This window comes from Cricetulus griseus, chromosome 3 (assembly GCF_003668045.3).
Source record: "Cricetulus griseus strain 17A/GY chromosome 3, alternate assembly CriGri-PICRH-1.0, whole genome shotgun sequence".
In the NCBI taxonomy this organism is placed as follows: domain Eukaryota; kingdom Metazoa; phylum Chordata; class Mammalia; order Rodentia; family Cricetidae; genus Cricetulus; species Cricetulus griseus.
The window spans coordinates 32,152,944-32,166,764 of NC_048596.1; the positions used below are offsets into that span (position 1 = coordinate 32,152,944).

Genomic DNA, 13,821 nt, shown 5'->3' on the forward strand with positions numbered 1-13,821 from the left:
ATATATGATCAAAACAGATTTCATCAAGAACCTTATCTCTAATAAACAATTCAGCAAGACATAAAATTAACACATAAAAGTCAGCAGTTTCTCATACACAAGTAAGAAATTTGCTTAAAAAATAATTCGGCCACCAATCTCCTTTTAATACCCTCAAAAACTAAACTAAACAAACCTTATCAAAGATATTAAAGTCCTTTACAATTAAAACTATAAGGATTGTAGAAATTAAGAAAATAGTAGAGTTTATTATGTTCATGGAGCTTAAGAATTATTGTGAAAACTGACAAATTACCAAATGTGATCTACAGAGTCAATGCAATCTTCCTTCACCAAATACTGGAGATGTTACAATACCTAATTCCAAATTATACCAGAGACAGTAACAGCACTCTGATCTTTAAGAAAGTTAGCGCTGGGTGATGACGGTGCACGCCTTTAGTCCCAGCACTTGGGAGGCAGAGGCAGAGGCAGGTGGATCTCTGTGAGTTTGAGACCAGCCTGGTCTACAAGAGCTAGTTCCAGGACAGCTTCCAAAGTCATAGAGAAACCCTGTCTGAAAAAAAACAAAACAAAAAGTTAGCAAAAGCATGGGGGGGGGGGAGATTCTTCAACTCAGGTGCTGATAAAACTAGATACCCAGGAGTAAAACTATGAAAACAAATCCCTTTTTCTAAGCTGCACAAGTCAATTCAAAATAATTCAGAGACAGTCTACAGAGTAGGAGAAAATCTTTGTCAGCTATTTGATGAGATTAATATCCAAGACAACTAAAAAAAATAAACACCAGAAAACAAATTATCCAGTCAATAATTATCCAGGTAGATTAACCAAATAGACAGTTCTCACAACATAAAGTACAAATGGCCAATGTATACACTGGAAAGAAAATTCAACACCTGAAGTCATAAGGTAAGGGCAATCAAATTCAAAACTATAGTGCTCCATCACTGTGATATACCACTGCCCAATAAAAACTTAAATTAAATAAAAAATACCATTCATTTAATTTTTTGGTGAAAAACATTTCCATCTATATGTACAACTGTGGTTGGTTGGGTGACTACATAAAGGAAAATATAATACTTTTGTAGCAATCTTCCAATTTTGTGGGAACATGCTAATAGTCCAAAGAAGTAATTAATATTCTAACACGTGGAACATATGGCTAACCCCAGGGAGGATGGCTCCCCAGATATAGAAATCTAGGTATTTCCTCATCTCTATTACTTAATAAAGTTTAGGTGATACTTTGTTTGTGCTTTAACAAATAAAGCTCGTCTGAAGATCAGAGTGTGGAGCTAGCCACTAGGTAGCCATAGAGGCCAGGCAGTGGTGGCACACACCTTTAATCTCAGTACTTGGGAGTCACATGTTTTTAATCCCAACCCTAGGAGGGTGGAGACAAGAGTGATAAGGCCGAGCAGAGAGAGGAATACAAGGCGGGAGGTGACGGGAGCTCATGGCATTCAGTCTGAGGATTTGTAGGGACAAGATCACCCCTTTGGTCTGAGGATTCAGTAGAGATAAGAGGTCTCTCTTGTGGCTGGTTCCCTTACTTCTCTGATGTTTCAGTATTTACCCCAATATCTAACTCTGGATTTTTATTATTAAGATCTATTAGAATTCGTGTTACACTTAATTTATCAGAAGTTACAGCTGTAAAAATTTTCACTTAACTTTAAAGCTGAAACCCTGGGCTGTAATCAGGGTACTCCTCCAGAGTAAAGTTTGTGCAACTAGCAGCATATACAAATAGCATAGAGACATAACTATCTTCTAAAGCAAGTACCCATGATAATATGGAATTATTTACTTAATGATTATAGAACAGCCCCATCAAATATTTATGTAACTATAGAAACCTGAGGAAACTTTTTTTTTAATTTCTAAGAAATAGTAACTTGAAGAAACATTTTACTGTAACTGATATTTGTTCCTCATGTGGAACCAAGTAGCTAAGTATGGGAGTACTTTCTTTATATGTATGATGGGGGGAGGTGGGGGTCGGGAAGGAGGGGAGGGAGGAAGAGGAATCTGGGATTAACTTGTGAAGCAAGGTTATTTCTAATTTAAATAAAAAAACACAAAAAGTCTAAAAAATTTTTTTAAAAAATATGAACTCTCAATGAAAATGAATCCTCTTAACTAACAATTTTACAGTAAGATTGCCATCACATTCTACAATATTAAGAAAATGTATAGGGGATTCTTTAAAGGTCAAAATTCAAATATTGTTTTAAAAGCTTAACATAATGTAGTTTCTATCACTATTTTTTTAAAAAAAGCAAAATATGGACCTTTATGAAAAATCTGTTAAATTTTACTATAAAAATTCTAAATCAACCATATTATAAGATATATCACTTTCATCTGAAGAGCTGCAGAATTGATATCAACTGTATTACATATGTAAGTTCTTGAGATGTCCTTAAAAATTACATAAAATATATATAACTTCCATTAAAATATTAGGATTTTAAAAAAACAAAGCCTATTAGTCTCACCACCATAGATGGTTTCTGTATCTGGTAACTACTACAATGCCTAAAATAATGTGAGGAGCATTTCCTGCTATCCTTCTTCAGCAAAACAAACAAGTTAAAACATAGTATACACCACTGGAAATAGAGAATTTTTTAAATAAATTACCAAATATTTAAAATCTTGTATAAATAACACACAAAATCTTTATTTTTGACATGACATTGTCTAAAATGGAGCAGCACTAAAGTAGATAACAATTACTCATACTTTGAAAATATGTATGGTCTCTCCTCTTGTAAAGATGTACATTACAAATTTTCTGGCGTTCTTGAACAGAATGAGCAAGCACCTGCTCCCTGACTTCTCCCTTCCTTCCTATCCACGTGGGAGACTTTGATGAAGGGACATTTCTCCTACCACTGAATAGCAAGCATGGAAAACCCTCACACAGTCTTTGGCCATATTCTCACCCATTATGCATCATAAAGAGTTTGTACATTTTACAAATTATTTATGGCTTATGCTTCAATTTAATATATAATGACAGGTTTTAGGAATTTCAATGTCTTGTTGGCAGTTAACAGTTTAAGAGAGGAAAGTATTTCTGGCATTTTTAATCTCAAAAAATATAAAAGAATACTATTCACTATAGTCATAGAAAAAGTTGGAGACAGTTCTACATAAAAACACATTTACCATAAACAGACACAAGGAAAACAAATAAGAAAATAGATTGTGCTATGTCTTTGTAAGATTGTTCCATTTCAAAATTCTTTAGGGTTAGGGAGATTTCCTATACAAATAAAACTAGACTTTTGTTCCTTTGCTTTGAAAAATATTTACAGTGATATGGAACTATAAGCCCTGACACAGCAGCATAGAAGAGCAACAAAGAAAAGGTATTTATTCAATTTTCTGAGCATTTTAATTTGTATCATGAAGTTACTATAGATCAACTATGGAAAAATTAGAAAACATTAATAAACACCAGCCCTCGTGTAAATCACACAAGATGCCAAAGTATTGTACACTCCACATGGTAAAAACTGTACAAGTACATTCTGTGTGTCTCTAACACTGCAAAATTTACATTATAAGTGTTTCATTTTTTCAAAATGCTGAGTTGAAAATGTCTATTTTCTTCTTTTGCCGGAGGAGGAGATGCAATGACTGCACAGTGAGCTCACGCAGCTCTTCACAAGCATCTTGCAAGACTTTTTAGCTGTGTCTTTTACAGATGGTGCATGGAAAAGAATCCACAAAATTTCCAAAGTTCTGAGCAGACAGCCTCACACTTTCTTCTGGCTAGCATTATAAGGATGTGTGGATAAGGGTCCATGACAATGTGGCTACAGAGCTTTGCTCTGATTCTGGAAGTCTACTTGGTCTCTGAGTAAAGGCCATCTCATTCACGCAGCCAAACTGTCCCGGATTTGATCCACCCGAAGTGCTAGGTCCCTGAAAGAGGGTCGCTGATTGACATTGTTGTTCCAGCATTCTGTCATGATCATGTAAATCTAGTTAAGTGAAAAAGTTAAATTAGAATGAACACAAAGTATCATGCTAATGAAAGGATGATATGAATATGGAAATCTCAGCTAATGTACCTAAACCAGTAATAATGCTATGGTTATGCTTTGAAACACATCATTTGTATATACTTTCAATAAAACAAAAAAGAAAATGGATAATTACTGTGTATTAAAAAAATTGTTGTTGGGCTGGAGAGATGGCTCAGAGGTTAAGAGCACTGGCTGCTCTTCCAGAGGTCTTGAGTTCAGTTCCCAGCAACCACATGGTGGCTCACAACCATCCATTATGAAATTTGGTGCCCTCTTCTAGTGTGCAGATATACATGGAAGCAGAATGCTGTATATATAATAAATAAATAAATAAATAAATAAATAAATAAAATTGTTGGATCAGGGAGATGGCTCAGTGATTTAAAAAAAATAAAAACAAAAAATAAAAACGGACATGGAAGCCTGATAACCAAGAGTCAATCCCTTTGTTATCAGGGATAACACAAAAGCCAGGCACAACAGCACTCATCTTTAATTCCAGTACTCCTACAACAGAACAAAAGGCAGAGACAAGAAAATCACCAGGGAAATAGTGAGGACCAAGCAGCCTGGAGTGCACAGTGCAGCATGAGAAACAACACAGAGACAACAGCAGGAAAGCAAGAACCAAGCCGGGAAAGCTTTCCTTTGCTCTCAATGGGCACTGGGATATGTGTGCCTGCACACACACACACACACACACACACACACACACACACACACACACACACACACCACACACACACACACACACACACATACATACACACACACACAACACACACACACACACACATACATACACACACACACACACACACACACACACACACACACATACACACACACACACATACATACACACACACACACACACACACACACACACACACACACACACACACACACCATACACACACACACACACACACACATACACACACACACACATACATACACATACACACACACACACACACACACACACACACACACACACACACACACCATACACACACACACACTCACACACACACACACAAACAGACACACACACCATACATACACACACACACACACACCATACATACACACAAAAAAATCAATGAATTAAGAATCATTACCTCATCCGGGCACCCCTCTGGTCTCGGTAATCTTCCATTATTCTTCAGAAGCTCTATCAAATGGAACACAATCATCTGTCCTTGTTTATCATTGCCAATCATTCGCATAAATTCCTGAAATATAAACCCATTTTAATGACTTGATAAATAAACATATTATACTAACAACAGAAATGCAAATTAAGATAAAAGAGATATAACCATTTTTATATTAAGTTGGTATAATTTCATTGAAAATATAATGGTGAATACAGCAAACTACTCATGCCTAACTGTAACTACTGTGAAGATATAACCTGATATATCTTTTCCTCTGAAACGATTAAAAGCGACTTACTAACTCATAATGTCTGACAACTACACTTTTCTTCTAACATGACAGCCAGAAGTAAAACTACACATGATAAAAAAATGCAGACGATTATTCAGAAATATGCAACTGTATGACAGAATACTATTGGGCACTTAAAATCATATTTTCAGTAAGTAATTACTGATAAAGTAAAATAAATACACACAATGTAATAATTAATAGGATAGAAAAGTACATAGGAAAATGTCACAGTATTAAAATGGTTAACTGAGTAATTTCATTAAGATGATTTTTTATTTTTTTCATACTTTCATATATTAAAAGAAGCCTATAATGAACAGTAGAGGTTACTTCCAAAAGTTTGTTTTAGGTTGTGTGATGCTCCCAGAGTACAGGTGCATACTCACTGTACTTAAAGCCATTGAGAGGGGTCCTGGAGGCCTGGTCCCTGGCAGTGCTGGAATGGAGGACTCTATGAGAGATCAATGCTAGTCTCCCTGGGTATTCTAGTTCCTGTGAGAACAAGCTGCTTCACAGGAAGAGGAATCCTGGCCCTCATGGCTCTCCATCTCAAGCCTTGACATGGCATCTTTTCTGCTTATTTGCCATGTTGTGATGAACCCAAAGGGTCATTGCTTGAAACTGGCCTTTCAATCAACTGTGAGCTACATAAGCCCTTTTCTTTGTGAAGTACTCAGTGCCAAATATTTTGTTACAGTCACAGAGACATGGCCAAGAGAATACACTGAATTTAGTAAGTTTATGGTATTGTTGAATATTGTCTCCAAATAAAAAGAAGAGATTCTAGAATAGGCCCTAGGTATGTTATTCTTCTTTGCATAATGCCTTCTTGTGCTTAAAACAAAAGTTGATCAATAGAAAGAGCCTGGGGGGCAGTTAAACAATTAAAAAGCACACTGACCACTGGTGGACTTTTACTCTTCTCAATGTATGTGAAAAGCTCATACAGAACTACGCCAAAGCTCCACACATCCGAGGCAACAGAAAACTTGCTCTCTGTCAGGGATTCTGGAGCATACCTGCAATAGATGGAAATCATTTAAAAGATGAGTTATTTGATGTAACAACTCATCATACTGAAGGAGAAAAAAGCAAATGACAAACTCTCCCAGGGGATACAGAAAGGCATCCACGTACACGGCAAGCTGGGCTCCTTTGCAATGCTGAGTCTTGGCTGGCACTGGGAACTTAAATTTCAGGAGTGGGGCGTGGCTTACCATGCTATTTACACAAGCAATGTGACTTATTTGGGTATGTGCTTATCTTCTTGGAGTTTGGGATTTTTTTATAGACCAGGCAGATAGTGCCTATGAAACTACTTACCGCAAAGCCCCTGACCCCTGAGGTTCTACCACACTTCCCTGATAGACATTATATACACACTGCTGTCTTCACTGCTGAAGGGATAGGGCCTTTGCAAGCTTGTGATTTGCTCCACAGAGCTTTCCAGTGCTGCTTTTGCTATGCTGTTTTTCTCTGTGATGAGTATGATAAATGTTGAGTGGTGGGTACCCCTGACAAATCAGAAAACCTGGTACCAAATTCACACAAGGAGCCGATAACCAGATTGGCTTTCTGAGAAGGCCAATTCCAGATGCCTCCAAGACCTGGTCTGAACCCTAGAGAGGGTGAGCCCCTCTCCTCCTTGCTGTTTATCCTACCCCTCTATGTACCTGTGACCATGCCCAAATGGGTGTGGTGAGCAGTACAGGTATCCAGGGTCTCTCCCTACAAGACTCCCTTAATATAGGTGACAATGGTGTGACTGGGACAATATATGAGGCCAGTGCAGTGGGTCCAAGATCAAACACTAATGCACAAACTGATTTAGTGGAGTCCATTCTATATGGAGAGATACCTTGCTCAGCCTAGACACAAGGGTGTGGGGGGTGGAGAGGTGCCTTGGTCTTGCCTCAATGAGATGATGGGACAAATTTATTAGACTTCCTAGGGGAGGTCTTACTCTCTTTGAGGAGCAGATGCGAGGGGGGGGCATTGGGGGAGCAGGAGGAGAGGAGGGAGGGGGAACTGAAACTGCAATGTAAAAATATATTTTAAAAAATTTAAAAACATACTCATAATACCATTATAACTTACTCTTATGTGAAATAATTTATTTCAAAATTTTTAAACTATGGTTCTTTCTGAACTAACAGCAACTGGGATGATCCATGAATTTATAGCAAGTTGATCTATATATTTTAAAGAACTTGATGAATCTTAGGAAGTATTTATAAACTGACAGTTGTACTGTTTATATTACTCTTTCTAAATTTCAGGTCAGACATCAAATTATATTTAATGAAAATTTTAAATATCATCCTTTAATATTTGATTCTAACAGCATTATTTTAATAGTATTACTTCAGCAGACAAATAAACAAGAAAGTTTTTTTGTAAACATATAAAAACCACGACAAGCTCACCATGGCATTCCTAGAACACAAAATGCTTCCTAAATGAACACATTGAAACTGCATCAGCCAGGGTGGTAGCACACACCTTTTATCTCTAAACTCCAGAGGTAGAATTTGAAACCAGTGCAGTTTATATAACAAGTTCTAGGCCAGCAAAGGATACACAGTGAGACCCAGTCTCAAAAACAACTCCCCTAAGGGAAAAAAAAAAAAAAAAAAACGAACAAAAAAACCCAAACCACACCAAACAAACAAACAAACCAAAACCACAAAACTTTTCACCAAAGTACATTTCAATGGAACCAATAGTATCTATCTAACACATAAAAAACAAGGTATGCAGAACAGCATGTTAAGATCTTACACCTGATACCACACACCATGGTGACAGAACATGTCAGAAAGTATTTTCCAGGTAGCTGTGGGATAATTGTCATAGCCTGTGTGCAACCATATTGATCAGCCAGACAAAGTATGTTTACTAGTGCAGCAGTGTCAACTCCATACAGGTACAATTAACTGTTCTCCTAAACTCATAGCAGCTGTGATTATATGCATAAAACTGGGCCTGCCAATATTCTATCATTAGAGTAGAGGGGAGCTTATAGGGTCCCACCCCTTCATGATATTTATATTCAGTTACTAATTCCAAATGTCTGAAAGAGGTGTTTTCTTAAGCGGTGTAGCTGTGGGAAAGTATAAGCACTTGCCAATGCTCCCATAAGCAAGCCTAATTCAATTCCCTGGGTCACTGCAAAAAAGAAGCAGCTGACCCCATAATGGCAGCTAGCTGGGAATAGGAAACAGGTCAATGGGAATGAGATCAAGGCAAAAGAGAGTCAAGGTGATTGAAAATGCTCCATGAATGTATGAAAAATGTTATGAAATCTATTGTTGTAATTAATACATGTTAATAAAATATTTAACTGTTTCTGCGGGTTTCTGCAGCACTGTCTTGGCTCCTTTGCTCATCCCTCCTCCCTCTCCACAATTGGATTCCAGGGGTATGGTTCAGTGCTTAGCTGTGGGTGCCTGTTTCTGCTTCAAACAGCTACTGGATGAAGGCCCTAGGAATGGTAACCAAGGTAGACACCAATCTCATTATAGGGGAAGGACATCAATGGCATTTTCTCCACCACTGCTTGGATTCTTAGTTGGGGTCATCCCTGTGGATCCTCTAACATTTCCCCTGTGCCAGACCTCTCTCCAAACCTGTACTGTCTCCCTCTATCAAGCCTAGTGAGAGCATGGAGACCCTAGTCATAAAGCTGGGGAAACAGCATTGGACTGAACCAAGCCCTTTGAATGTGGGTGGCAGCTAGGAGGCCAAGACAGTCTATGGGACCTCTAACAGTGGAGCCAGTCTTTATCCCTAGAGCACAAATGGACTTTGGGAGCCCACTCCCTATGGGAGGATACTATTGCAGCCCAGATACAGCTGGGCTCCCCCAAACAATATGACAGACTTTGAAGGTCCCTGGTGGAGGGCCTCTCTCTCCTTGGGGAGGTTGGGGGATGGGTTGGGCAGGGTTGGTGGGGAACATGGGGGGATGGGAGGGTGGGGGGATGGATATGTAAATATGAGTAGTAATTAAAGAATTTAAATAAAATAAAATATATAAATAAGTAAAATGAGTTATGAATGTTCCTGACAACTTTAATTAAAAATAAAAAATTACTTCTAACTCCAAATTTACAAATCCAGTATTTAATTAATGCCAGATTATAACATAATCACGGTTTAGAAAGTTTAAAAGTGCAAATTCAAGGATCAAACTGAGTTTGAATCCCAAAGCTATAATTTATCAGTAAAGACACCTTGGGCAAGTTATTAAACTTATATTTATAGTTAAGTCTCCTCCTGCTTAAAATGGAGCTACAGGTAGAACAGACCTTATAAGAAATGTCTGAGAACAGAAGTGCTTCAGGTTTTAGAAGTTTTCAGATTAGGGGACATAAATGCCCATCAGTTAAGCTTCCCTACTCCAAATCTGAAGCGCTGAATATTTTTCAGTGCCTAATGTGCTTCAGGCTTCAGTGCATTTGATTTTGGGTTTTTCAGGCTAGGACTGTTGGATCTGTAGTAATCATAATACTACAGATATTCTACATAATATTCTCCATGGGTTGTAATAAATATTCCTGAGAGGTTGGAAAGATGGCTAAGCAGCTGAGAACACATACCACTCTTCCAGATGACCCAAGTTCAATTCCCAGCACCTCCATCAGCTCACAACCACCTGCTGTTTTGTTAGAAAACATTATTGGAGATAATACATGAAATATATTTAACCCAACACAAAGCATATGATAAATATTGCTGTTACAAGAAGTAGTGCTAAACTGAATGTTATTAAATATTATATATTAAATAATAATAAAAATAAAGTTTGAAGCAAGTTCTCTAAAATTTCACTTTATTATACTGAAAAATGCTTACTCACCAGAATATGGGACTTTCACCTGGTTCTTTTACTTTGTAGTATTCTTTGTCCTGTGGCAAGACTTTGGTTAATCCAAAATCTCCTATTTTAACTCTGTTCTCATTTTCTACCAGTATGTTTCTTGTTGCCAGATCCCTGTGGATATACCTTTTTGTACCAAGATACTCCATGCCCTATGGATAAAATACATTTTTTCTTTCAGTAGTTATATGAACATAATTTACATGACTGTATTCTACAAGTTTTCTGTATTAGTTAAGGACAAGTTTTATGACTTTTGAGTTAGTTCACCATGTTTACTGCTCCCATAACAGACATTTAGGATGTTAGGTACCTTGCATATCTGAGATGTGTACTGCAGAAGTTTTTTGTGATCTATCCGTTCTTTATGTTTTTGGAGATAGTCTCGTAAACTTCCATATGGCAAATATTCCATAATTAATCTTAGGTTGCGTCGACCTTTTAATATACAAAAAGAACACAATAGTTTATCATGATATATCTTACTGATTAAATACTAGCAAAAAACTACATGTAAATTATTTAAGTATATACCAAATCTGGGTCCATGATGATAAAATTTTATTAAAAATTTAAGATGATATGGTATTTAAGAATACAGGCTTTTCAATACAAAAGTTTTTGAAAGAAGCATCAGAAATATTTATTCTTTAGCCTCTTTTAATAATTTGTGAAAATCCAAATAAGTTGATAATTTTTCTCAACTGTAAAAAGTATCTAATTCAAAAACATTTTAATAGACTACATAAGGAAATTAATTTTGTTTTTAAAAAAGTTGACATATTTTTAAGAAGTGGTGAGAAAACACTGAAGTAGTTATAGTCCATGATCTCCCGCACACTCTCCAAGCATCTCTCTCTCTGTGCACTGACAAATCTTTGACAACTGTATGTTTCTACCACCCAGGATGTGAAAGACATACTGTGAAGTTAAGGCAGGTTTCAATGGGCAACATACCAGCACTGTAGCACACTCCCTTGTACTTTACAATGTTGTCATGCTGCAAGGATTTCAGGATTTCAATTTCCCTTTCAAAGTCTCTGAGATGCTCTTCAGTGCTGTGCTGGAGCTTTTTAACAGCCACCACCTCCCCAGTGTTGTCCTGTAGAGGGTCATATCGGCACATCTCCACACTCCCAAAATTACCCTAAACAACATGTGACATTAGGATGGAAGCCAAAAGCCTTCAAAACAACTTACTATTGACTTCTAAGTATACAGGAAGTACATGGAAGCTAGAATTAGTAGGAAGAATTCTTGGTTTATGTTAGAGAACTTTTGACGAAAGAAATGGAAGTGTTATTTTAAAAACTGGGCAGTATACCTATAAACAACTTCTTTGAGATGAATTACAGGCTGAAAAATTATAGACTGAATTATAGACTATTCCTTTATCTCACTTTCTCTCAGTGCACCTTGATATTGCTATCAGTGAATAGGAATTGCTATGGACTGAGCAAATTTCTACAAGGAGGCCTAATCCCTACTATGATTGTATTTGGAGTATACTTATACAGAGTGATAAGATGAAATGGCCACAAAGGTGGTACCCTCTGCCAGAACTCTGACCCTCCACTTTTCAGCCCCTAGAACTGTGAATAAATGCCTGTTAAGGTCATCCAGTCAGAACATGGTACTTTTCATTATACAGACAAATACAAACTAATAGAGTCTGCTTGACTTAAGAATGGAGAGATGACCCCATGGTTAAGAGCACTGGCTGTTCTTTCAGAGGACCTGGGTTCAATTCCCAGCACCCATATGGCAGCTCCCAACCAGTTCTAGGGGATCCGACGCCAATGCACATAAAATAAAGTTAAATAAATTAAAAAATAGTGACTAGAGATGATATTCCTACACTAAAGAAAAATGCAGTCTTTAAAAAAGTACACTTTTTACGGCTATTAGGCTTCAATGTGGGTCTTTTAACAATGGGGAAATGATTGGTTTAAGGATATAAAACTGCAGTTGGACAAGAGGCATGGACTCTGTGAAGTGTTGAGGTCTACTGAGAGCATGATAAATATGGTTGATAACAATATGCTATATTTTAAAAGTTGTGAGATAGTATACTTTAAGTGTTCTCAAAACAAAAATGATGATTATGTGTGATATAACATGTTAATTGGTTTAATTTAGCCATGCCATTGTGAACATACTGTATTCTGTATCATAATTGTGCATGACTTTATTTATGAACTAAATAAATGAATGAAAAAAGTGCACTTTTTCTCTTTCCTTAGGCTGCATTACACCTTGCCCGCCACTCCCCATGTCATGTCTATCCTCCAAACCTAGCCCAGCTGGCACATCCTGTGGCCTAGCCCAGCCTGGTGAGTGTAGCTCACACCCCTCATCAAAGCAGCTTCTTTGTGTAGTGCCAGGAGACTACTGAAGCCCACAACTAGTCATAAATTAGACAACTCGCTGTGGGTGCCCATCCACAACCCTACTCCTGTAGCCAAGGCCCAGAGAACATGGGGGTGGGAGGGGCTGTCTGAGAGCCAGAAGTCCAGGAAGTCAGCTCTGAGATTGTGAATGACAGGGATGCTACACCCATGAAATCTTAACCATATGGTCACCTAAACAAAGTCTGAACAATTTCAACACCAGTTGACATCCCCCCCCAAAATTAAACAGATCACAAACATAAATAATTACAACTTTGACATCTGTTTCAATTTGTGTCCTATAAAAATTCTTAAGAGACTACGATCACTGGAGGGTTAGATACTCATCACCCTTCTTTGTAATTCTGTTTGCTGACCACTTCTTTTCACTATTCTAACAGTGGCCAGTGAAACATGTGGCACATAAGAGGAGCTCTAATATTCGTGTAATATCAAAACCACATGATTTCAGAAAAACTCAATCTGAAAGTAAGTAAGACCCTTCCAAGCCTGCATGGTTCCTAATATGCCCACTAAATTTTCTTCTACCTAGAAAATGGAAATAAGCTTTTTTTTTTCCTTTTCAGATTGTTATAGTGTAATTATTAAAATATGCATTCATGGTATACACAGTGATGATTTGATGATTACACACACACACACACACACACACACACACACACAGTTATAAAATGTTCACTATGGTCAAGCTAATTAAAACAAAAGGCCTTCATCACACAAATGCTCAGGCATCCATGCTCTTCATAAACTTAGAAGAGATGGAAGCATAAAAGGGAATCAAGCCCAGTGAGGCACTGCACACCTTTGATCACAGATTCTTAGAATGCTGAGGCAGGAGGATCTCAGGTTCAAGGCTAGTACAGATAACTAAGGAGGTCCTTATCTCAAAATAAAAAGGAGTTTAGGGTATAACTTAGAGATAGAGTAGTTGCCTAGCACAGGTGAGACCCTGAGTTTAATCCCCAGGATAGTAAAGTAAAGGGAGAGGGAGGGAGGAGGAAGGGGGGGAGGAGGAAGGGGG

General features: G+C 37.5%; 1 protein-coding gene across 1 annotated transcript in view; it reads right to left on the reverse strand.

Annotated features, from left to right (window-relative positions):
- Nucleotides 1-2,658: 2,658 nt before the first annotated feature.
- The window catches only part of Jak2 (Janus kinase 2), a 64,928-nt gene continuing 53,765 nt past the window's right edge, over nt 2,659-13,821 (reverse strand). Inside the window, exons 20-25 of the mRNA XM_027406441.2 lie at nt 11,347-11,536; nt 10,703-10,827; nt 10,369-10,541; nt 6,409-6,526; nt 5,174-5,287; nt 2,659-4,004 (exon numbers count right to left, since the gene is read on the reverse strand). Of these exons, the coding sequence (XP_027262242.1) occupies nt 3,897-4,004; nt 5,174-5,287; nt 6,409-6,526; nt 10,369-10,541; nt 10,703-10,827; nt 11,347-11,536 (828 nt within the window). The 3' untranslated portion in view covers nt 2,659-3,896. The remainder of the gene's footprint in view (nt 4,005-5,173; nt 5,288-6,408; nt 6,527-10,368; nt 10,542-10,702; nt 10,828-11,346; nt 11,537-13,821) is intronic.